The following is a 25,766-nucleotide window of genomic DNA, read 5'->3' as shown; positions in this document are numbered from 1 at the left end:
GTCATCTCAACTAGAGAGCTACTTCATGCTAGGGAGCCTGGTGTAAACATTTTCTTATCTCCCACTGTTTGTACACAGTAAATGCTCAAGTATTTGATAAATTATTAAGTAAATGATTTGTAATTGTATCCTTCTGCTTCATGCACACCCTCCCTTGGGATGCAGTGGGATTATGTTAAGTGAAGGCATCTTTGGTGGCACAAGAAGATGGGTTTTTACATATCCGTGTGTGCTCTCGTTCACAGAGCAGGTGCAGAGTAGGGAATTATCCTCTTCAGAACTGACCCAAAGAAGCCTACTGACATTTTTTCTCTTAGGAATTCTGGACTGAGAGACAGAGCCTGTAGTCTCTGGATCTGCACACGGCAGCACTCTAGAGACTATGCAAACTCTTGTTGAGATTCCTAGAGCTGCTCCGCTTTCTACCTTTCCAAATACTCCAAGGTGCCCTCATATCCGTCTAAGAAGTTCTTTTAGCTACACGTTGTTTCTATTTTCTTCTACTAGGAAAACCTGATGTAACAGCAGAATAAGGTGGAACACTGACATCACACAGATGATACTCCCCAAATAAAGGAAAATCATTCCTTGTGTTATCCAAGTATCTCACTTTACTCAAAGAAACTGAGTTATTCTCTTTTTCTTGAAGAAAAGTGTGGCTTTTATCTCTGAGAAGGAAAGGGTAAGTGTGGAATTCAGCTAGTATTAACAAAAAACAACAACAACCTTCAAAAGTTATGGAGATAAAAAATTACTTTCAAAACCATACATTTTATATGTAATGACATATAAAATGTCATTACACCCATCTTCATATCATCTACACTGAGGTAAACAAATACATGTAAAATCTGAATAACATCTGCTGTACTTAAATACAAATGGTCTTATCAACTCTTCAAAGGACAGATGAGAATTTGCATTGATCCAATTCTTACAGTCTTGTCCAATCCCTCTTGAAGCCAATGGCTGGGCAGTCTGTAAACAGGATTTAGTTAAGCCCACTGTTCCCATCCATCCATCCATCCTTCCAACATTGTTCTGTGCATTCTGTGTGAGGCACTGTGCTGGATAATGGAGAAACTGGGGTAAGTAAAACATGATTCCTACCCATCAAGAAGCTCATGGGGGAAAAAAAAGCTCACAGGAGAAACAGTCAAATAACTACAGTACAGTGTGATGTCATATAATACAGGCTTGAGAAAAATATTATGATAGCCTCTAACTGCCTAGAGTAATGAAAATAAGGAGTCTGAGAGAGAATGCTTGAGTTGGAAACACTTCCAGGGAAATGCACCCTCAGCTGCTAATCCAAAGGACGGAAAATTTTGCTCTTAGTTTTGTTGTTCAGTCGCTAAGTTGTGTCTGACTCTTTGTGACTGCATAGACTACAGCATGCCAGGCTTCCTGTCCTTCACCACCTCCTGGAGTTTGCTCAAACTCATGTCCATTGAGTCGTTGATGCCATCCAACCATCTCATCCTCTGTCGCCCCCTTCTCCTCCTGCCCGCAATCTTCCCCAGCATCAGGGTCTTTTCCAATGAGCTGGCTCTTCACATCAGGTGGCCAAAGTATTGGAGCTTCAGCATAAGTCCTTCCAATGAATATTCAGAGTTGATTTCCTTTAGGATTGATTGGTGTGATCTCCTTGCTGTCCAAATGACTCTCAAGAGTCTTCTCCAGCAACACAATTCAAAAGCATCAATTCTTTGGCAATCAGCCGTTTTTATGTTCCAACTCTCACATCTATACATGATTACTGGAAAAACCATAGCTTTGACTGTATGGACTTTTGTTGGCAAAGTGATGTCTCTGCTTTTTAATATGCTGTCTAGGTTTGTCATAGCTTTTCTTCCAAAAAGTGTCTTTTAATTTCATGGCTGCAGTCAATATCCACAGTGATTTTGGAGGCCAAGAAAATGAAGTCTGTCACTGTTTCCATTTTTCCCCCATCTATTTGCCATGAAGTGATGGGGCCAGATGCCATGATCTTAGTTTTCTGAATGCTGAGTTTTAAGTCAACTTTCTCACTGTCCTCTTTTACCCTTGTGGCTCAGCTGTTAAAGAATTTGCCTGCAATGCAGGAGACCTGGGTTCAGTCCCTGGGTTGGGAAGATCCCCTGGAGAAGGGAAAGGCTACCCACTCCAGTATTCTGGCCTAGAGAATTCCATGGACTGTATAGTCCATGGCGTCACAGAGTCAGACACGACCGAGCAACTTCCACTCCACTTTCACCCTTATCAAGAGGCTCTTTAGTTCCTCTTCATTTTCTGCCATGGTATCATCTGCATATCTGAGGTTGCTGATATTTCTCCTGGCAATCTTGATTCCAACTTGGAACTCATCCAGCCTGGTATTTCACATGATGTACCCTGCATAGAAGTTATTAGTAATAAGCAGGTTGACAATATACAGACTTGATGTACTCCTTTCCCAATTTGGAACCAGTCTGTTATTCCATTTCTGATTCTTTTGCTTCTTGACCCGCATTTAGGTTTCTCAGGAGACAGATAAGGTGGTCTGGTATTCCCATCTCTTTAAGCTTTTAGTTTAGTCAGAAGAAAATTAAAACAGAACGATAATATTTACCAGGGCCTCCTATTGATAAGGCAAAACCACAGTACAACTCAGAAATCTGGACCTCTTACTGCCAGATTTATAGCACCTAAGGACACAGTCCCCATGAGTTTTTAATACTCAAAGACAAAATTCAATTTTAAACATTTGCCCTGTTCTATGTAATGATCTTACCAGAAAGGCCTCTAAGAAGGTCTGTAGGCTTATAGTTTCGTGAAAGGGAGTTAAAATGGCCAAATGCATGTTTCATAAATGGAAATATAGTCCCCGATTTTATATAACCGAATCTCACATTTACTAATTTTGGAACCAGTTAATACCAAACAATTCTTAAGAGGCAAAGGAAAAAGAGTTGATTTCTCAGTGGAAATTTTGGGCCTAAAGAACAAGGATGGTTCTGAGTCATTGAACTACATGGGTTTTAATCTAACAGTTTTTCTTCATTTTTGACTAAGTACTTTAATCTTGAGATTAAACTACTATCCAAATGTCTTTTTCAAAAAGGAAAAAGGAAGCACTTCAACACGATGTGCACTAAAACAGGCATTTCCTGTGTAAGTAAGTGCTAAAGGTGAATGCTCTAAACTCCCAACTTGACGCCATTTCACACATGAAGACTCCTTGAGATCCCTGCAAGCGTGGGCTACTGCCAACTCAAGGAGGAAAAATATTAAGGGTGTGTGAAGAATGAGGAAGAGTTGCTGTTTTATGCAAAATTCCTTTAAAGAGTAAGGACTATTTCCTAAATTTATCAAGAGGTTTTCAATCACTCTTTTTTGAAAGAGAACATAAAGGATGCGAAGGCACAAAAAGGGAAGCTGAAATCCAATTGCAATGACTACTCATGCAATTGGCCCCTTTCTACATGGCTTTATAGAAACCTCCTGAGTACCAAAGAGTTTACGCTTTTACAAAAGAAAGCTCCTACATTGTTGCATGGCACACTACTGCTTCCTTAGACCTTTCAGAAAATAATCCCCAAGTATTCTTTACAAACCCTAAAGGGTTTTCTACATTAAAATACAGCGACAGAGATCAAGTGTAGAGTAACTGCAGAACTGTGGTAATGAGTTGTACGAGTTTCATATGAGTGCCTTTCTACTCAACAGAATGAGAAAAAGGGCGTCACCCCATGGACATAGTCAGTTTCACAGTGTGGACATACACATATGGATGATCTGAGGCACAAGCTGTGATTGGTCCTAAGAAGATGAAAGGCAGAATCAGGTTCAAAACCCACATCTCACGATTTCTGGTCCTTCTTTAGCAAAGATGTTGAGTGACTTCCTAATTGTATTACACACAATTTGGATCTTTCTCCAAAGTTGCTCCTGGTACAGCATGATAAGGAAAACCAGATGTCTGACTTGGTAACAGTATCCAAGGCATAGGTGTCACATTCACAGCAAGCTTCTCACCGTAGGATATCTGAGGTCTGATGCCATAGAGAGGACTATGGCCCGATCATGACTACTAGAGTTCAGTTTTCAAAATTTTGGGAACAATCTGATTGTAGCCTTTCCTTCTTGTTACATTATAGGACAGGAATTTAGAGTATTCGGTCAACAGGTTCTCCCAGTAACAGGTGATGTCATCCATCTTTAAGTGGTTCAGAATAAACTGGCTTCCCCTAGAGACAAGATTAACAAGAACAGTTAAAGCATGACATTTAATAAAACTAGTAGCTTACATTTGAGTACTTACCTGTGCCAAGCACTGTTCAGAACGCTTCATGTAAATTAACTCTTTGCTCTTCAGAACCAACTCTGCAGCCATCGTATCTACTGCTGCTGCTGCGTCGCTTCAGTCGTGTCTGACTCTGTGCGACCCTATGGATAGCAGCCCACCAGGCTCTCTGTCCATGGGATTCTCTACACAAGAATACTGGAGTGGGTTGTCATTTCCTTCTCCATAATATCTACTATACACGTGCATTTGGAAATAGACTTTTTTTTTCTTAAAAACAAATATATAAAGAGCCAATCCTCAGAAAGGGTACTTGAACTACTTCAAAGATTTCAGTCTAACTCTACAAAGGATGGGCTTGGGACATAGGTGAATGTGTAGTTTTCCCCAGGACAGCTTTGATTCTAATTATCTCTGTATAATGAGGCCGACATTCAGATAGCACCATGGTAACAACATTCTTATGACTTTAGCTTGGGAAAAGTAGGAATGATTAAAGTGGAAAAAGAAAAATGAACAGAACTTACCTTTCAGCAATTTCTTGAGCTACATCATCATTTGCTTTTACAAACTGCAACAGCTCCCTAAAATGGAAAGAATTATTAGATTTTGAAATACAGACCATGCTCATTAGTACTAAGCAGAGAGATTACATACTGAGGCCTGTAGCTAATCTTTAGATATATGGATGTTGAGTTTTTTTTAAAGTAAAGCTATCAGGTCCTCACAGGATCAAAATAACAACAAAAAAAAGTACTTTGCACATAGGCGAAACAATCTATTGTAGTTTTGGAATATATTTGGGAAAACAGAGATATGTTCAATGATACACATCAAAAATCAATAGTGAAGAAAAAAATTTCCCTCCTGTCTCTTGCTCTGGTCCCCAGAAGAGGGCACTGGGCTTACATTTCTGGCCCTTCTCCATATGCCGTCCTAGCTCTTCCCATCATGAGAGGAAATTTGCCTTCGTTTCACTGAGGTTAGTTCTCACACTGTATCTGAAAATTCTTTTGATGATATAACACGATTGAATACCCATATCTATTTAGTCTTTGAGAGATTAGTGCTTTTCAGTGCATACTATCTGAATGTTACATTTTGAATCAGCATTAGAGCACTTAAAAAATTAAATCCCACTCAGTCTAGTTGGATAATAATGCAGTACTATCTTTGAAAACAAAATTAAAAAAAAAAAAAAAAAGCTTTCAGTGGAAAAAGTCATTAGGAGTAAATATCTTGAACGGCTGGGGACTTAGAGGCAGACTATGGGAGTCATCAGAGACTCTGCTTGAGGGACAGCTGCTTACTGGACGTTGGAGAGGTCTGTTTTTACTGGGATGTAGTGAACCCACGGCTTCAGCTGTGGGTAGAAGAATTCCAGCCACTCGTCACCAACATGGAAAACAAGTGAACCACACAGAAAGAGGTGTTTGAACCGGAAACTTGCAGCAACACCCCGAAAATTAAACAAATACCTGGAAAAGAGAGAGCAAAATATACTTGATACTATATTCCTGCTACCACACATGACATTTTTTTCTTATCTCCTCTTCTTCTCCCCTTTTATTACCCTCTCTTCTTTCTCTTTTCACTTTCAATTTTCAAGGACCCATCAGCATGTCCCTGTGGAGTTCCCATAAACTCCTTGCTGTTCCAGGGGTTAGAGCCTGTTCCTGGGAATATCAGCGTGAGGGAGAAAGAGAAATACTTTCTCCAGGCAGAGACAGATAGAGCCAGCAGCTGGGTGCTGGGCAGAGCAGACACAAGGCTCAGTGGAAACAATATCTCACCCTTTGTTTACAAGTTTTTCTAGGCCTAAAGTCTCGAACTCATCATGGTCCCCCCACAAAGCCTAGTTTTTCCCATAGTGTTCCCTATCTGGTCAAAGGTATGCCCTGTTCCCTGTGTCCTCTTAAGAAGTCTGGAGAAGACAACCAGGCATGCCTAATCAATCTTCAAAGAAATGCCCCCTGGAAAATAAAGGTAATAACTAAGAACATTTTCTTTTCAGCATTTCTGGTACCTGTCTCTAACCAGAGCTGCTTCTACTCTGTAGTTCCCACTGTACAGTGTAATTACCATTCATTTCTCTGAGTATTCCCACTGCCCACCTCCTGACCTTGTTTTACCTTCATCTCATTCTTAGTCTTGACATTTAAATATAATACATTAGTTACATATTCCTCATTCATGTTGAACCTTAAACTATTTTTATTAACTTAATAAATGACTGATCTAACTTCAGCTCTTGGCTGTGTGGGGTGCAGAGAGGGGACCCCATCCCTTTGATTATGAGCATGCAGGCTCCCTGGAAGCAGGGACCACTGTCCCTGTTTCATTGTCTCTGCAGTTCCCACAGAACCCAGTCCAGAGCTTTGTGCACAGCAGGCTCTCAGTAAGCAATAACTAAATCAATCAATGTGACTTTCACAAACCCCAGCTGGACCCTAGTATTAAAATTCTCATCCAAAGAGAAGCTATTCCAAAAGAAATAGGGAAAACCAGAAGAGTCAGGAGTCCTGGAAATCTTACTTGTATTTGCAATGATCCACAAGATGGACATCCTTAGCAGCTGGCTTTCCCAAGGTATCCTTTCAGGGAAAAAGAAGTTGTTAGTATTAGCAGCAGGGGCATTTATTGAAGATCACTGTGCAACAAGGGTCACTGAACATTTCTTCAACATGACCTCCCTGAAGTCTCAGTAGGCACAAACTCAGGAGGCAAGACTGTCTCACTTTATAAATGAAGCAGCCGAGGCTTTGAGAAGTTGGGAGACTTGCTCAAGGTCACACAGCCTTAAGTAGAAGAGCTTGGGCTTTAACTTGGTCTGTGTGATTTTAGAGTTTAAACTCCCCTGGGGCCATGTGACTCTTCCTCTGCACTCAGGAGGTCATGGCCTGCAGCACAACTCACTCTGTAAATCCTACGGCAAAGGAGGTTAAAAACGGTGGCTGGTGGGCCTAAGAGGTGTAGCCCACACACAGATTTTGTTGCACTAGCAAAGTATTTGAAAAATAAATATTCAAACCACTGCCCAGCATTTGTAAGTGGCAGGATACTTCTTATAAAAACCGATTTCCACTTTTCTTGGGAAAAAAAAAAAAAGGAGGATTTGGCAAAGAGAGCTCCTATTCTCCCTGGCAGAAATGCCTGGACCTTCAGTGCTCTCTCCCGCTCACTACTGCAGCGCCTGGGGGCATCAGAGTCCGAGACCCCTATCCCCTATCCATATTCCAGCCACCTTAGCAGACGGTGAGGGGAACAAGTCTTGCTTGCTTCTGTGGCCTCCCATAGCAGATGCTGTCATGAATGGATACACTTTTTCATAATTTTTATTTTTTAACAAAGTTTCTTATACTGCACTTGCTTCTGTTTGAATTAAATGATCATATGATAAATACACGCATCTTTACTTAGTATTTCTTAGTTTTCACTTAGTTTTTCTGACAAGAAGTTTAAACATTTTCTCCTATCATCCTCAAATGGTATATGGAAACTTCAGATGAGGACATTTACAACTTAAGGGTCTTTGAATAAGACAAGAAAGACAGAGTTAAGAGGATAGAGATGGGACTCCCAACCAAAGAAGCCTGTCACTGCTTGTTTCCCCTTAGACTCACTTAGGGAATTTTAAACAAATGAAGATGTCTATACACCATTTCCAGAGACTCTGATTTATTCTATCAATTTTTAAGCTCTCTGGTTGGATTGTATAGTCAGGGTTGAGAACCAATGGTTTAAACCAGATTTTGGCAAACTTAGTGCCCATAGGCCAGATCTGGGTCACTGCTTGTTTCTGTGCACAACCCATAAACTAAAGTTATTTTTCCCTTGCAAATGGCTGGAAAAAATCCAAAGGACAATATTTTTATGACATGGGAAAATTTTATGAAATTCAAATTTCAATGCCCTAAATAAGGTTTTATTGGAACACAGGCATGCTCATTTGTTTACATATTGTCGAAGACTGCCTTCACCCTGTGGTGGCAGTGCCGAGGAACTACAGCCCAGACTGTAAGATCCGAAAAGCCTAAAACATTTACCAGCTAGCCATTTACAGAAAATGTTTGTGACCTCTGGTTTAAACCTTCCAATTAATATAAAATATGAGTCATCATAAGGGCCCAGAAACACAATGTGAGTTTGAAAAAGAATAATTTACACATATACTAATTCTAGTCCATGGAACGGTCTCAACATTCATCCCACCACTGAGAGGAAACCTAACGTGAAGTTCTACCCAGCTGCAATGTTCCTGGAGTGAGAATGTTCACTGCTGTAGCTCTAGTCAGATGATTGGTGATTACTTTCATAGATTTCCAGGCCTGGTTTTTGGTGTACTCTGCATCAACAAGTTTTGGGTTTTTCCGAGATAGAAGAATGAGAGGATCTCGTTCTGGACTTGTCCTATAAAAGAAACACATGACATAGAACTACGTCTCCTACACCATAAGACCACTCCTAATAGCTGAAAGGTAAGCAGTAATCAGACCCACGCGATGACCATACGCACAGATGAACAACTCACAGGTTATTTAATAGAAGAGGAGGGGGATACTAGATCCTACAGCATCTAGGTGGTCCTGGCTATTTGCCCCTGTGCCCTTCAGGGCAGGGGAGTATTTGGCCCTCTCTGCTTGCATCTAGTCTTTAGGATTATGTTATACTAAAGCCACATCCCAGGGAATTATTTCCCTTTTAGAAGCTTCATGTAACCTCTAATCACTGGTACTCACAGCTGTGTAACTGGTAATCACCACTCACCAAAACAGCGACATGACCTTTGTTGGGTGTGCTCTGTAAAACCCAGTATAATATTTAAATTAAAAAGAAAACCAAAGGGCTCAAACACCTGAAAACTTATTGTAGAAAAAGTCCTAGTTATGGTTCTAGTACCAGATGATGTTGACATTTGAGGGGTCATGGACTCCCTGAGAATCTGATAACTGTGGACGCCCTCTCTACATATCCCCATATAACTTCAAGGAGTTCCTAAAAGTCTTGAAGTCCACACATGGATCCCAAGTTAAGAATCGGTAATCTGAAGATCTGAGAACCAGAGATGTTGACAAAGAAACATAAGCAATGGTTGTTGGGCTCATTTGCACTCTGAAATCCACCACCAAGTGAAGAGAGAGTGTGACCTCTGACAAGGACACACTAAGAAATCTGCAGAACTCTCTCCCTTCACATTCTCCTTGGTATTCATCTGTCCAACAGATACTCATTGTGCATCTACAAGGTGGGTACTGTTCTCAACACCCAGGATATAGAGCTGAATAACATGGACTCAGTCTTCCCCTAACCTTTTTGCTTTTGCTCTACCTTCCTTCCATGCATCTCTCTCAATTTTCACCAGTTTCAGTCTACGCTTCCACCACTATTTGGCAGCCACATGGTCTGATGAAAAAGGCAGTTAGAAGAGCTAGTGATGGTTCCTGCTCTACCATTAAGTGGCAGAGAGTCTGTGGGCACAATCATAAAGTACTCCCAGGGAAATGCAATCTTTCAGGCAAGAGGACAGCTCATTGTTCTATTCAGCATTAAATAATTAAAGCCTATCACACTCGTCACACTTTGTAAATGTCTGCTGAATGACTGCACAGATGAACTTTACTTCTTTGAATTTTAATTCAGCTAAAAGTGATTTGGCCAATAATTTGGGTTCTTCTCTAGCCTAAAATTCTGTGATTCTATGTCTTTTTCTTAGTTATCTTAGTTTTCTCTTTGAACTAGAGTTTGCCACACTCTCAAAATTGTACACATTAGCCAGAAGAGTACCTTTGTAAAATGTCAGAAAGTATAATCACCTTGATCCTCGGAAATATGCTGTGGAATTTTTCTTTTTCCATGGCCACTGTGCAGCTGACCTAAAAACAGATTTCATTAGTTTCTGAGTTTCTTCCTTAACTGTATAAAGAAGTGTTTGAATCATTTCTAAAGCTTAGCTGAGAGCTTTACATTTTATAGTAAGTCTGACCCAAGCTACTCAATTCACTAGCAAGGTAATGCCCCAGATCCTTCAAGACAGGCTTCAACAGTACATGAACCGAGAACTTCCAGATGTACAAGCTGGATTTAGAAAAGGCAGAGGAATCAGAAATCAAATTGCCAACATCCGTTGGATTATCGAAAAAGCAAGGGAATTCCAAAAAACACCTACTTCTGTTTCACTGACTATGAAGTCTTTGTGTGGATCACAAACTGGAAAATTCTTAAAGAGATGGCAATATCAGACCACCTTACCTGCCTCCTGAGAAACCTGCAGGCAGATCAAGACACGAAACAATGGACTGGTTCAAAAGTGGGAAAGGAGTACATCAAGGCTGTATATTGTCACCCTGCTTATTTAACTTCTATGCAGAGTACATCATGCAAAATGCCAGGCTGGATGAATCCCAAGCTGGATTCAAGATCACCAGGAGAAATATCAACACTTCAGATATGCAGATGACACCACTCTAACGGCAGAAAATGAAGGAACTAAAGTCTCTTGATGAGGGTTAAAGAGGAGAGTGAAAAACTGGCTTAAAACTCAATATTAAAAAAACTAAGATCATGGCATCCAGTCCCATCACTTCATGGCAAATAGAGAGGGGAAAAGTGGAAACAGTAATGGATTTTCTTGGGCTCCAAGATCACTGCGGACAGTGACTGCAGCCACGAAATTAAGACACTTGCTCCTTGGAAGAAAAGCTATGACAAACCTAGACAGCAAATTAAAAAGCAGAGACATCACTCTGCCAACAAAAGTCCATACAGTCAAAGCTATGGTTTTTCCAGTAGTCACGTACAGATGTGAGAGTTGAACCATAAAGAAGGCTAAGTGCCGAAAAATAAATGCTTTTGAATTGTGGTGCTGGAGAGGACTCTTGAGAGTGCCTTGAATTGCAAGGATATCAAACCAGTCGATCCTAAAGGAAATCAGTCCTAAATATTCATTGGAAGGACTTATGCTGAAGCTCCAATACTTTGGCCACCTGATGTGAAAAGCGGCTTACTGGAAAAGACCCTGATGCTTTGAAAGATTGAGGGCAGAATAAGAAGGGGGGTGACAGAGGATAAGATGGTTGGATGGCATCACCAACTCAGTGGAAACAAGTTTGAGCAAACTTCGGGAGATAGTGGAGGACAGGGAAGCCTGGTGTGCTGCAGTCCATGGAATTGCAAAAAGTTGGACACGACTTAGTGACTGAACAACAACACTACTCAAAAGAAAAAGCTCTAAATGACATTATGTTCCCTTTTATTTATTTTTATTTTTTATTTTTTTTAATAAAGTTTTATTAAAGTATGAAGGAGAGAGAGAAAGCTTCTGACATAGGCATCAGAAGGGGGCAGAAAGACTACCCCTATGTTCCCTTTTATTATTACTTTATCCTCTGGAGATGCTAGCTAGCAATATGCGCAAATCTACTGTTTGGTTAATAAGTTAACAACATTGAAAGAAAAGTTCCCAAAGTAAATGACACATTTAGGGCTATTTAATTCAGTACAATCAGGACTTCTTCCTTACTTTAAGCAAGAGTCTAGAGGATGAGATGGTTGGATGGCATCACCGACTTGATGGACATGAGTTTGAGCAAGCTCTAGGAGTTGGTGATGGATAGGGAAGCCTGGCATGCTGCAGTCCATGGGGTCGCAAAGAGTCAGATACGACTGAGCGACCCAACTGAACTGATTGATAAAATTACTAGGCAACAATAACTGCAGAAAATAACAGATACCGAATCAAGGGCAAGGAAATAAATCACTTCCTGACTTTATGTTTTAGATGCATAGGAAGTATTATCAGATTTAGTCTGATTTTGCAAAGCACTCTGGTATCCTCAAACTGTACTTAGTGCTCCATAAAGACCAAGTCCCCGAAATTCAGTTCTCAATATCAGTTACCACAACCAGTTTCCCTTGCTGAAACCGCTACCTCACAGATCCATCATTTTTTTTTTTAAGCACCAAAAACATTTTGTATCGGGGTACAGCCAAATAACAATGTTGTGATAGTTTCAGGTGACAGATGCATCATTCTTAACTTACTTTGTGGGAACCCTTCACAGATGTTTTTGCAGTGTCTTTCTCTGAAAAAAGGAGGGGGTCAAACTGAAGTGGAGTTCATGAGGGATTGGTGAGCTGTTTGCTATAATGGAGAAACTCCGCACATAAACTTTTCAGGTAGAGGTACTGTTCAGATACAAATAGTGTCCCATTACTCATTTCTCTTAAGTGAGCCAGTCCTCCATATTTTCCTGGCTTATCTTCCAGCTCTTTCTCACTGGATCATCTTTACCTGATTCTCCAGTCCAACTATTTCTTGCTCTGTCCCACACTCCCTCCTAACAAATCAGAACTACTGTAGCGCTGGGGGGTGAGGTGTCAGGGAGACGGGGTTCCTAGGGGGAACGAGTGGTAAACAGCCTGCCTGCCAATGCAGGGGACATAAGAGATGCAGGTGTGATTCCTGCACATTCCTGCACACATACACACATTGTGTGTGTGTGTGTGTATATATACACACATTGTGTATATACATTTGTATATATATACACACACACACACACACACAACTCATTCTTACAACCTTACAAGATGGCTTTTATTATCCCTACTTTACACAGTTGAGGCCTTTAAGAGGCTAAGCAATTTGCCCAGCATTACACAGCTAGTAAGGTTTAAATCCAGAGTCCCTGTTTTTAAGCCCTATTCTACCTTTACTTTCCATTCATGCACAATATTCCATTTTATAGCCACGTCATCGGAGAAGGCAATGGCACCCCACTCCAGTACTCTTGCCTGGAAAACCCCATGGACGGAGGAGCCTGGTAGGCTGCAGTCCATGGGGTCGCTGAGGGTCAGACACGACTGAGCGACTTCACTTTCACTTTTCACTTTCATGCATTGGAGAAGGAAATGGCAACCCGCTCCAGTGTTCTTGCCTGGAGAATCCCAGGGATGGGGGAGCCTGGTGGGCTGCCGTCTATGGGGTCGCACAGAGTTGGACACGACTGAAGCGACTTAGCAGCAGCAGCAGCAGCAGCAGCAGCAGCCATGTCATAATTTACTCCATTCCTTATTGGTGAGCTTTCAGGTAGTTTTAAACTTTCTACTTTAAGAAACAACATTGAAGTGAATATCCCTGTATGTACATTTTTGCATACTTGTTTAATTATCTTCTCAGGATAAATTCTTGAAGTAAAATGGCTGGGTCAAAGGATATACACATTTTACATTTTGATATACTGCTCAACTACCCAACCAAAAACACTGAAATTTTGAGTATAAATTTCCTTAGTCCCTGGGAAAGCTGAATTTAATATAGACAGACTTGAACCACGTATCATCTGCTTTCCCTCTCCCTTATTTTTCCCACCCACCTATCCACCCCTTCAGAAGACCCATGTTAGGATTTCCGTCTTTGGGCAAGCACTAACACTGGTGCTGCCCCAGCCCTCTTTTATAACCCCACTCCTCTGCTAGCAGTAGAGTGAATTCTTTAAATCCACAGCAACACTGACTTCTTCTACAGGGTGAAAAGTCAGTCTATGGGGACAAACTCCCAAAAGAGTATAAAGATGGAAACACGCCAGGCAGACACCAATGCAGATCAGGAAACAGATGACTAAAGTTTCAAGGTAAGAAATGAAATCATGGGGCTAGAGATTTTGAATGGAGGGCTCTAAAAAATAAAATTGCAATTCTAAAATCATGAATAAATTCAGCTCAAGAATAAAAGGTGAAGGTATCAAAAGATAAACATATTAACGATTTATAAAACATATTCTATCTCCCTAAAAATTGCTTATTAGTTTACAAACAATAAGAGTAACTACACAGTAAAAGAGAAGGATACACTTAAGAGTTGTTGCAGATTAAAACAAGTTAAAGATACATAAGGACTAAATACAACACAAGATGCTGGACTGGATCCTGTACCTGAGAAGAAATGTGTCTTATGGGACACTGTTACAACAATTCAATGTTGAATTAACATTGTTTCCTGTATTTGATAATTGCAATGTGGTTATAAAGGGAACACTCTTGCTCTTAGGAATTATGCAGCAAAGAATTAAGGGGTATAGAGCCATAAAGTATGCAACATACTCCCTAATAGTTCAGAAAACAATAAATTATGCAAATATTACACATGTAGCCTACACATACATTGAAGGACACAATGAATCAAGTTATTATCTGATAGAATACCATGCAACTGCTTAAAACAATGAGGCAGTTTCCTATGTACTGCAGCAACAGCTGTAGCTAAGTCACTTCAGTCGTGTCCGACTCTGTGCGACCCCATAGACGGCAGCCCACCAGGCTCCTCTGTCCCTGGGATTCTCCAGGCAAGAATACTGGAGTGGGGTGCCATTTCCTTCTCCAATGCATGCATGCGTGCTAAGTCGCTTCAGTCGTGTCTGACTCTGTGTGACCCCATGGACAGCAGCCCACCAGTCTCCTCCGTCCACAGGATTCTCCAGGCAAGGGTACTGGAGTGGGGTGCCATTTCCTTCTCCATCTATGTACTGACGTGGAAATATTTCTAAGACACACCAATTAGTGGGGGAAAAGTTGCCTAAGTGGGACACATTGATAAATTTTTATAAGCACACAAAGTTTTCGTATTCAGAAAAAAGTTGTTTTTAAAGAGATTTTAAAAATAAAGTAGATGTACAGCAGGTGGGAAAAGAGCTACAAAAAGAAGAATGTGAAAAGGGTATTTGCAAGCACCTGAGGGCAAAAAAAAAAGAATTAGAAAACTAAAGTCAAGAATAACTTGGTGAAAAAAATGTTAACAGCATTATTATTTTTCTCTCTCAAAATTATGTTCAAAATGAAATGCTAAATAAAAAATGACAGTCTCACAGTCTGGCGGACATGGGAAATATTAACTAGTGGAGAAGATAATGCACTTGGAAACCTGGATTTCAGGCCTACATTGGTTCCTTGACCAAAGTCACTTAAGCTCTCTGAGTTTGCATTCCCTCATCCCTGAAAGAAAGAGCTGGACAAGAACAATGAAGTATGAGGCCAAGTTATCTTAAAAAATAATTTCCCAATTAAACCTACTGAATAATTGACTTGTTTATTTAACCAGCGGCTCTAGCGGACAAAGAGGACTACAGCCCTACATGCTTCTCTAGAAAAGGGATGTTCTCTTCATCTCATTTAAATATGTAGTCACACTTAATACAGGTGATAGATATTTGTGAAAATGAAGTTGAATTAAATTATTGCTTTCTCTATATGTGAGAGAAGAACTAGAAAGACTGTGTTTCTAGAAGTTTACTAATTAGGCACCAATATTGTTTGGATCATTAATGTAAAATGTAGCTAGGTAAGAAACACCTACAGCTTGATGAATGAGACGATCTAAATTCTGAAATGATGGCAGGATGCAGACAACAGGCCAAGGCAGGTTTCAATCCTCAGTTACAGAGGATCTGAAATAAGCTTGAACTTGAGATGCCGACGGGACATTTATGCCCAGCCCAACCCTGCCTGAAGAGCTTGGCTCTTAATTATAAAGTACATTTATGTTCTTCCAAGTAATTTTCTATCCTTCCCCACGATATGATCATTTATTCTTTCCTACTTATAAAAGGAAATCACTCTTAAAGAATCTTAAAAGTATAGAAAAATTTAAAGAAGAAAAAAAAGAGGCTTCTATTATCCCTCCCACAGAAGCACTGCTGACATCTTTTCTATGGATATGCAAATACTTCTATACACATATAAAATTGCTTATGCTATAAAGTTTTTGTCTTTTAGCTTAAAAGTTTGTCATTTTACAGAAAATAATTGTTTATACTTAACTGTTTACTTCAAGGTGACCCAAAAAGAGGGACAAATAAAACCTCTCTAGAGGACCTACCTTACCAGATCTTCCCTGAAGAGGTCCCACCGTCCAAGACCCATAGGATATATTGGCCAAACAGCAGGTCCTCCTTCCCAAAATGTCCAAGCAGGATACATGATATCATGGTACTCTGATGTCTTCAACAGAAAGAGAGAGGCTATTTTAAATCAGTCTTGGAGCAGAGGAAGAAGCAGCAAACTGCACTCATGTCACGGGATCTGGAAAAGGCCTTGCCCCTGTGTTACGCCGTCAAAGACACATCCAAGCCTAGACTCTGGATGCTAAAAGGCAAAAATGATCATGGGTTAAAATTCATGGGCTGACTGAATCCCAGAATATGAAATCACACTAAATGTCAACTTTTCCAGTTCCCAAATTCTGTTTTTCTAGAAGAAATATACTGTTGGAGGTTTTAGTTTAAGCAAACGATATACCCAATTCTGAATGACCACATAGCCTTCTCATCTCTTAACTGATATCCTACTTGGAGTGTACATGGTCCTGCTGCTATTAAGTCGTGTCCGACTCTGTGCGACCCCATAGATGGCAGCCCACCAGGCTCCGCCGTCCCTGGGATTCTCCAGGCCAAGAACACTGGAATGGGTTGCCATTTCCTCCTCCAATGCATGAAAGTGAAAAGTGAAAGTGAAGTCGCTCAGTCGTGTCCGACTCTTCGCGACCCCATGGACTGCAGCCTACCAGGCTCCTCCGTCCATGGGATTTTCCAGGCAAGAGTACTGGAGTGGGGTGCCATTGTCTTCTCCATATATGGTCCTACCAGTTCTTAATGATTTCCTAGATAAGTCTTTTAGGAGCAAGAATTAGGAAATACAATGCAATAGTTAAGAGTATGGGCTCTTGAGAAAGATTATCTGACTCCACCTCTTTCCAACTCTAGGCAAGTTACTTAATTTTCCTACGCTTCAGTTTCCTTATCTTTATAACTAGAGAAATGATAATATCAATAATAGTATCTAACAGGCTTGTTTTAAATATTAAATGAGTTAATACATGTAAAAAACTAAGAACAGTGACACATGGTAAATACTCCGTAAGTGTGAGTGTTACCTAATACTGTGGCACTTCTGAGCTCATATTGGTTGGTCAATAAGTTCTGAGTTATTTTTTGGTTATTTTTCTTTTTTAATCGGGGTCAAAAGTAATGATAGGCAGAAAAGGGGTAGGGGTATTATCCCACACCTTTTGAAAAAAGTTTGAAACCATTTGAAACCTTTATATGGTTACTTCTGTTAAAATTCTGGCCACTGATACGCCTCTAATTCTACTGTCTTCCACTGGAATTACATATGCAATATGTTGTTTGCCTTCTTTCAAATATTTAAAAAATGGTATGCTATTCATCAAGCACCTCAGGCATAACAGCTGCTCAAAAGAAACTGCATACTTATTATAGACGACAGACTAAAATCCCTGCCTGGCAAACTAGGAGTCATTGGTTTAAAAAAAAAAGAAGCAGGGGGAAGGAACTAAAGATGAAAGGAAAGTTAGTATACTGATGATCATACTTCATTATCCACAGAAAAAAACAGATAAATAATAAACATAAACCCTTACTGACTTACATGGGAGCCTCTATCTGTTCTTCTGAGAGGGCTTCATGACAAATAACGGGACCAAGCACTTTTGAGAATTGAGGCTAAACCATGGGAAATGCAACACAATGTGGCCTCAGCCCACTTGCAACACAGGAAATAAACAAGTCTAGAGAGAAAGTAAACTCTGATAAAGAAAAAGTGGGGAAAAAAGTCCCTCTGCTTTGGAGACACCAAATCAGAAACAGAGTTCCTTTTCCCAAAGTCTGGAGGGTTTTCCCAAACCTACTCTTCCCCCATAGAGTTTTCCATCCACTCTCTTCTAGCCTCCCCCATCTCTGCCCCCAAGTGCTTTCATATTTAGTCTCTAGGGAATGAAGGCCCATTCCTGTTAATACACCATTTGCAAGAACCTGAGCACTAAGATATTAACTGTGCCCTATTCTCCAAGCCCACAAGCATGTTCCAGAACTCCTATCTCTCCGTAACTAGACTCAAAGATCACCCTCTCACATGTCCCCCTCAGGTACCTCAGGCCTATCCCCTCCGTGTACTGTTTGGGTGCAAACTGTGTGGTTATTTGAGAACCTTTAGTCTGACCATTAGCCTGGCTAGGACCCTGGGATATAGTGGCCAGGTAGATGATACCCAATAGCATGGGTGATATATACATTGTAGGAGCTCAATATTTTTGTTGAAAGTCCATGAGCTTTCTTGGGTCACTCTCTCCCATGCTCTGCAGGTTCTCTGAACCCCACCTCCAATGTCTTAGAGGTTCCTCAGGCCTCTCTCATTCCTCACTCTCCACCCTCAGCCCTAGCTAAGATCCCAAGCAATCACACTCAACACTTACAGGTCCTCACCTCCTTCTCCTCAGTCTTATCATTCAATGACTGTGAAGCTAACAGGGACACAGACCCGCTTTGGGACCTCAGGCCTCATCCTCACCATTACCCATCAGACTCTGCCACATTCAGTCGTCTCCTGCTTATGCCCTAGAAGACCACCCTCCATCCCCTCAGATAGCCCTTTCTGTACTTACCTTACTGAAGGAGAAGATTGGAATGGCAGGCTCCATCCATTTAGGAACCTGAGGATAATCTCGCACATTGATCACCATCTCCATGTCAGGGAGGCGCCCAATAACTTCCAAAATAAAGTGTTCAACACCACTACACCTGTCAACCAGAAATACCACAACTTCACCAGATCAGTGCCTGCTCTCAGACAAGGCAGGGTCCCACTGACACTTTCAAGGCAGGACAAGCCAGCATTCAGATCACTGGCCTCCTGCAAAGCGTCCTGAGAGCAATGTTCTGAAAGGACTATTCCACTCTTTCATGTGGTGCAAGTTATCTTTTCTGGCTAAGCTTCTCCAGCTTACAATAATAAAATTCTCCAACTAGAGCATCCTAAGTTTGATGGGAACGTTATTGCTACTCCTATCACTTCCTCTCCTCTTTTCATTTCCAGCATTTATTTCTCCTACATGGAATAGTTTAATTAGTAAGCAAGATGTAAATTTTGATAGGAACTGAAAAAGCTGATTTTCTAATTATGTCCCCTGGGCTTTGCGTCTCACAAGGACATTATTTTTATTTCCACCATAACTAAGTCTCATAGTTTATGAGGAAGGATAAAGAACCTTTCATTACCTTCAACCTAAATACAGAACATTCTCAAGAGCAGCTTTGCAAGCCAGAAAGAATGCCAGGTACGTAATCACAAAGATTGTAACATAGCTTTCAGAACAGATTTTCTAAAAGCCTTTCTGGAAAGAAAGTAAGTATACACTGAGAGCTAACTTTCCTGCCCCATCCTTGAGGTCCGGACCAGCACAGTACTGGTGGCAACATTCCAAGGTCTGACCAAAATTTTCTGGCAGTGTGATAATGACTGATTTATATATAGGGTGATGACTACATATCAATATATAGGGTGATTACTAAATATCAATTGTTCATAAACATAAGAAAAGATGGTCAACTGTACTACTAACAAATAAATGCCCCCAAAGCCAAAATTATAAAAACAGAGAATAAAATGGTGCTTATCAAAGGCTGGGGAAAGAGGGGATAGGACAGATGTTGTTTAAGGGAACAAACTTACAAGGAGCAATAAATAAGCCATAGGGATCTAATGCACAGTGAAGTGAATATAGATAACAAAATGGTATGATAATTATCAAACTTATGAGACTATAATTTAATCATTTCCACTACTAAAAAAGAAAATAATTACGTAACATGATATAGAGGTTCTAATTGTTGCTACAATAGAAATCATATTAAAATAAACTTATCAGACTAATATGTTATACACCTTAAATTTACACACTATATATTAAATATATTTCAACAAAAAAGTATCAACATGACAAAAGAAAAAATCTAGTGAAGCTACGTGCTAGTTTCTACCAATCAGATTGTCAAAGATCAAAAGAGCCTGATAATACATAGTGTTACTGAGTGTGTGAGGTCTGTTCTGAGCATGTGATAAGAGGGTGGTGAATGTGTAAAAACAACCTCTTTGGAGGACAATTTGCTCCTATTTATTGAGATTTAAAAACACTTTATTTGCCTAATTAATTTTACTTCTATACTGTAGATATATTTACAAAGGGACTTCCCAGGTGGCGCTAGTGATAAAGAACCTGCCCACCAATGCAGGAGACCCAAGAGATGCAGGTTCGATCCCTGGGTCGGGATGATCCCCTAGAGGAGGAAATGGCAACCCACTCCAGTATTCTTGCTTGAAGAATCCCATGGACAGAGGAGCCTGGCGGGCTATAGTCCATGGAGTCACAAAGAGTCAGACACGACTGAAGCAACTCAGCATGATTGTTCAAAAGTCTAAGTTCAAGAACGCTCACTGCAGCATTGTTTCCATTAGTCAAAAATTAAAGGGGAGAGATGGGGAATAATTAAGCATCCATTGACACAGGACTGAATAAAGAAATCCATACAATGGGATTTTTATGCTGCTATGAAAGAGTTCTCCATGTACTACTCCTATGGAACAATTTCAAAATCTACTGATACATGGAAAGGAAAAGTAAATTGCAGAACAGAAGATACAGCATATTCTGGTTTGCTGGTGAATCTAGACAATTGTATATGCAGATTATTTCTGGCAGGATATACAACTGTAGCTGTCTCTTGAGAGGAAAACTCAGGGGCTAGTGGTATGGTGGAAGGCCTCATTGTATATACTTTTGAGTTAACTAAATATTTTACCATGTGCATATAATACTCCTTTGATGTTAAAAAAATTACTAGTTACAAAGTTTTAAAAATGTATTATTATATTTTTATTATATATTATTTATATAATATTATTATTATATATGATTACAATAATACATTTACATGTATTTACATTTACATGTTAACAGCTAAAACATTTGTTATTTTCTTTCACACCTGGCTTTTAAAATAGCACTCTATCACATACTGCATGATTCTATTTATATAAAACTCAAGGAAATAATCCATAATGAGAGAAAGCAAATCAGTGGATACCTGAGGGCAGGGATAGGACAGGAGGAAGGCATGACAGGGAAAAGGGGAAAGAAGGGCCACAAAGGGGCACAAGGTAACTTTTGTAGTGACAGGTTCATTATCTTGGCTGCAAATATATATATATATATGAGATACATATTTTGATATATGTATCAAATTGTACACTTTAGATATGTGCAATTTATGTCAACCATACTTCACTAAAGCTATTATTTAAAAAAATACCGTTTTTCTCTTTGAAATGATGCATCTCCAGGTGCTTAATTAGATGGTGCTCCAGTTTCTTAGCAAAATCTTTCAGCTCATCCTTGAAATGGTGAGTTTGCATGTCCTTTTGTTCAGAACTGAATTCTTTAAATGTCACTGATATTTCTCAAACTGGGTGAATTCAAAGATCTAGACCTAGAAAGATACTACTTTTGGCCAGATAAAAGTCTGAGATATTACACAACTGTGTCCATTTCATTAAGCTGGTTCTAAATATTTTGTTTTGTTTCTCTTTTATTTAACTCTCAATTCTTTAGCTGTGTATGTAGTTGGGGTAGGGAACTTTCAATGTATTAGAACTCTAGACGATTTTATTGCCAATGAAAGGTCCCATCCTCTCTTAAGAATATTTCTAAGAGCTCAAGATTCTGACCACAATGCTCTGGAGTTAGGAATAAGAGCTATGTGCCTTGCAGAAACTTAGAGAGCACAATTTAATTTGATCCGGAGATCGTTCAGCTAACTATCAAACACTGGAAAACCTTTTGAAGTCCAAAAGGATCTATATTCATATTTTCTTTCTCATTTGTAGAAATCACAAATTCCTCTATACTCATAATTTGTAGTTAAAGTCTCTGCTATTGCTCCAAGTAATGAAACAAATGTCTATTTAAAATATCTCAATGATTTTCCCCAGTACCACCTTACTTGCCCCTGACACTTGAAAACCAAAATTGTGATTACCTCAGAATATGGGATATTAAATGATCTTTATATTTTTCTGTTGTTGTTTTTATGTATTTTTGACAGTGAAAATACACTAATTTGTAATGAAGTTATTATGACAAAATATAAATCCTTATGACCAAATAGATGCTTGTTTTTTTACAATACTGCTCATTTATTTTACTTGTAATGGCATACGTCATTTAGAAAAAAAGGTCTTAGTAAGGGAATACTCTGCCTTTGTAATTTTATAAAGATTTCAGGGTTTTTTTTAAAAAAAAAAAGGACTCCTGGGAATTCCCTGGCAGTCCGGTGGTTAGTACTCTGAGCTCTCACTTCACTTCCCCGGACACGGGTTCAATCTCTATTTTGGAAACTAAGATCCCACAAGCCAGGCAGCTGCACCAAAAAAAAAAAAAAAAAAAAAAGGCTCGAACAAGAAGGTTTATTATTTGTTGTAAATAATGCTGCCTAAGGGCAATTTCCAGGCTCAGTCTGTAACCCTCCCCATCAGCCTTTAGCCCGCTGATAAGGAACTTCAGCTCTCACAGCTAAAGTCCTGCCTAGAGTGGCCTGTGTAATCTGCAGCCCTAGTTATTTCTCTTGCCTTTCTGCCACCTTTCTTTGAATAGTCGGTATCTAGAACAATAGCTGTCCCCTGACAATCAGTCACGCTCATTCTTCAACCCAGCTCACTCACACTAGTTAACATTAGCCTGTGTCCTGCAGCTGCTGTATCTGGAGAAGAAGGGGTAGAGCCAGATCCAGTACAACCGGTGATGTGCCCCAGCCTTACAAAGAGACAGGAGACAGATGTCACTATTGTGTGGTCCTGAAATGTGAGGGTTTACTTGTAAGTCCCTTTAATTGGACTCTATATTAGAGTGTCAGTTGCTCAGCTGTGTCTGCTCTTGTGACCCCATGGACTGAAGCTCACCAGGCTCCTCTGTCCATGGAATTCTCCAAGCAAGAATACTGGAGAGGGTTGCCATTTCCTTCTCCAGGGGATCTTCCCAACCCCAGGATTGAACCCGGGTTTCCTGCACTGCAGGTGGATTAGTATTAAGTAAGCAATAAGGTCAGAAGATATATGTACCTTACAGCTCTTACCTTGAGGGGAACATGCAGTCACTTTCCCGGTATAATCTGTTCTTAATTATCTGATAGTGGGTCCCTAGCTTCCGTCTGACTACCTCTGCCATCATCTTCCTGGAGATACCGCCTCGGAAAGGAGTTAGATCCTCTTCTATGACACTGGAAAAGAAGGGGAATCATCAAGGAAAGCAGCCCAAGAGAGGGGTACCATCCCACCTCTTCCTATCTGTAGGTCTGGGCTCAGTATTAGAGAGCATAGAAAGCTTCGGGAAAGAAGAGGGAGCAGGAATGAGCAACCTCTTTCCCAGAAGCACCACAGGCAACCTAAAATAACAACAACAAAGCAACAGAAACGAAAAAGCAAGCCAGTATCGAGCATCTCTTCCCCCTCCCTCCACCTGGCCTGCCCCTCCCTTGCCTGATGCATATTCCTCCTCAATACTCCTGTCACACCTGCATCCTCCCAGTCACTGCAGTCCCGCTGACCTTTCCTTCTCCGAATCCCACAGAAGGCACAGCTTATGCCTTACAGCTTGAAACCAAGTCTTACGTTCTAGCCTGTTCGGCCCCTACCACATACTCCAGCAGTATGTGTCTGACAGGAGTAACTAGGAATTACACTATTTTGTATCCCTTTTAAGGCTTGGTACAAACCAAGTTTTCAGTAAGTATCACATGCATCAGGTAAATTTTTTGAGGAATTATAAAATAATGAACGTAATGAGGAGTTAAAGGACTCTGTTATTTAACTGATAAGGAATCTGATATCTAGAGAACTGACTTGGATCTGAGACCTGAATCTGGCACTAGAATGTAAGGCTGATTTCAAAGTAATCTTTCTACCATCACACTCTAGCCTTAATTTGCATACACTAAAAGATAACCAACAGGAAACATAATTTGATTCATTTAAAAATATGTTCATTCCTTCAACAATATTTATGGAGTACTTACTGAGAGTAGGGCTTCCCTTGTGGCTCAGCTAGTAAAGAATATGCCTGCAATGAGGGAGACCTGGGTTCGATCCCTGGGTTGGGAAGATCCTCTGGAGAAGGGAAAGGCTACCCACTTCAGTATTCTGGCCTGAAGAATTCCATGGACTGTATAGTTTATGCGGTTGCAAAGAGTCAAGACACGACTGAGTGACTTTCACTTACTGAGAGTCAGCACCAGGAATACAACAGCTAATGTAGGACATATGCCTTGACCTCAAGAAGCTTTCAGTCCAGTGGGGAATGCAAATAAGTACATTCCTACAGGGAGTTAACAGGCAATGCTGAGACCACCTGGGCCTCTACTGTCCCAGTGTATTTTTATTCTCTAGAAATCAGAAAACCACCTCAGGGACCCTGTCGGCTCTCTGACCACTGCAACCAAGGTCTCTTGGGGATTTTAGGGGATTTCCTCCTGACAAGATCTAAATTCTTAAAGATGGGTGAAAGAAAAGAACTCACCCGTGGTAACAGCTGCAGTTTGGACTTGAACATGGTTCGTAATTCTCCAAAGCCCTGTTAATTTGGTCAATAAATACTTTCCATTTTGAACCTTCAAAAAGTGAAAAAAATGAAGGTTAACAAAACACCCCTGAGTATTCTTATTCACTAGCAGCAGGTAAGTAGAATCCACAGAAAGCCAAAACTTTTATTAGACACCCCCTTTTCATTCCACTGGTGGAAATGGACAGCCAGGAAGGATTCATTTTACAGCTCTCCAGCACTCAGGTCAAGTCTGCTCCTCTACTCTGGCTGCCAGACATCCAAGAAAGGGGAAAATTTCCAAGCTTAATGCCTGGCACTCAGAAGGTTACGGATAAATTGGTCACACAGATTCTCAGTTTTTACTAATCAAACTGAGCCCTGTAAAGAGGATCGATTAAAATCCACAGTAATTAACCCTCCTTTCATCTCTTCACACAATGGACTAAGAACACTACACACACACACACACACACACACACACACACACAATGGACTACGAACACTACATACACACACACACACACGAATTATCCCTCAGTAAGAACACTACACACACACACAATGGACTACGAACACTACATACACACACACACACACACACACACACACGAATTATCCCCCAGTGTGTCTTAGGGAGGTGCAAGGTAGCCAAGCGTGGGCCATACCCGCTGTGGGCATGCCCTCCCCTACCCACTATCGCTCTGAATTCTGGAGGATGGGTTACTCTCCAGGGTTCTGGGCAGGAGAAGCAGCGCCGGACACCCAGAGGCACTCTGCTCCGAAGAGCAGCCGTGCCCGCTGCCCAGCTCTGCGCCGCAGCGGCCACAGCACGAGAGCGGCGCCGGCAACGCGGCCAGACCCCAAGCCCCATCGGTGGGCCCGGCCCTGTACGGAGCACACCTGACTCCTTCTCGCGGCCCGGCACCGGGGACAAGAGTAGCAAAAGCAGCCACAACCAAAGCTGGGAGGACACCCCCAGCTCCATCGCCTGCCACCCAACTGCGGAGTCCCGGCTGCTGCGCGGACGAAAGCGGAGCCCCGCACAAAGATGGCCGAGGAGCTGCA

The 25,766-nt window shown here is 40.8% G+C and overlaps 1 protein-coding gene across 1 annotated transcript; it reads right to left on the bottom strand.

Annotated features, from left to right (window-relative positions):
• Nucleotides 1-793: 793 nt before the first annotated feature.
• POGLUT1 (protein O-glucosyltransferase 1) lies at nucleotides 794-25,766 on the bottom strand. The gene is made up of 11 exons (XM_055568284.1): nucleotides 25,602-25,766; nucleotides 24,678-24,768; nucleotides 23,239-23,382; nucleotides 18,717-18,852; nucleotides 16,137-16,258; nucleotides 10,078-10,137; nucleotides 8,575-8,674; nucleotides 6,800-6,858; nucleotides 5,575-5,742; nucleotides 4,792-4,848; nucleotides 794-4,208 (listed from the first exon to the last, which is right to left on the bottom strand). Exons 1-11 carry the CDS (start codon nucleotides 25,684-25,686, stop codon nucleotides 4,052-4,054), a joined length of 1,179 nt encoding a protein of 392 aa, XP_055424259.1. The 5' UTR covers nucleotides 25,687-25,766; the 3' UTR covers nucleotides 794-4,051.

Source organism: Bubalus kerabau, chromosome 2, assembly GCF_029407905.1.
Source record: "Bubalus kerabau isolate K-KA32 ecotype Philippines breed swamp buffalo chromosome 2, PCC_UOA_SB_1v2, whole genome shotgun sequence".
NCBI lineage: Eukaryota > Metazoa > Chordata > Mammalia > Artiodactyla > Bovidae > Bubalus > Bubalus kerabau.
This window is presented reverse-complemented; position numbering and strand designations above follow the sequence as displayed.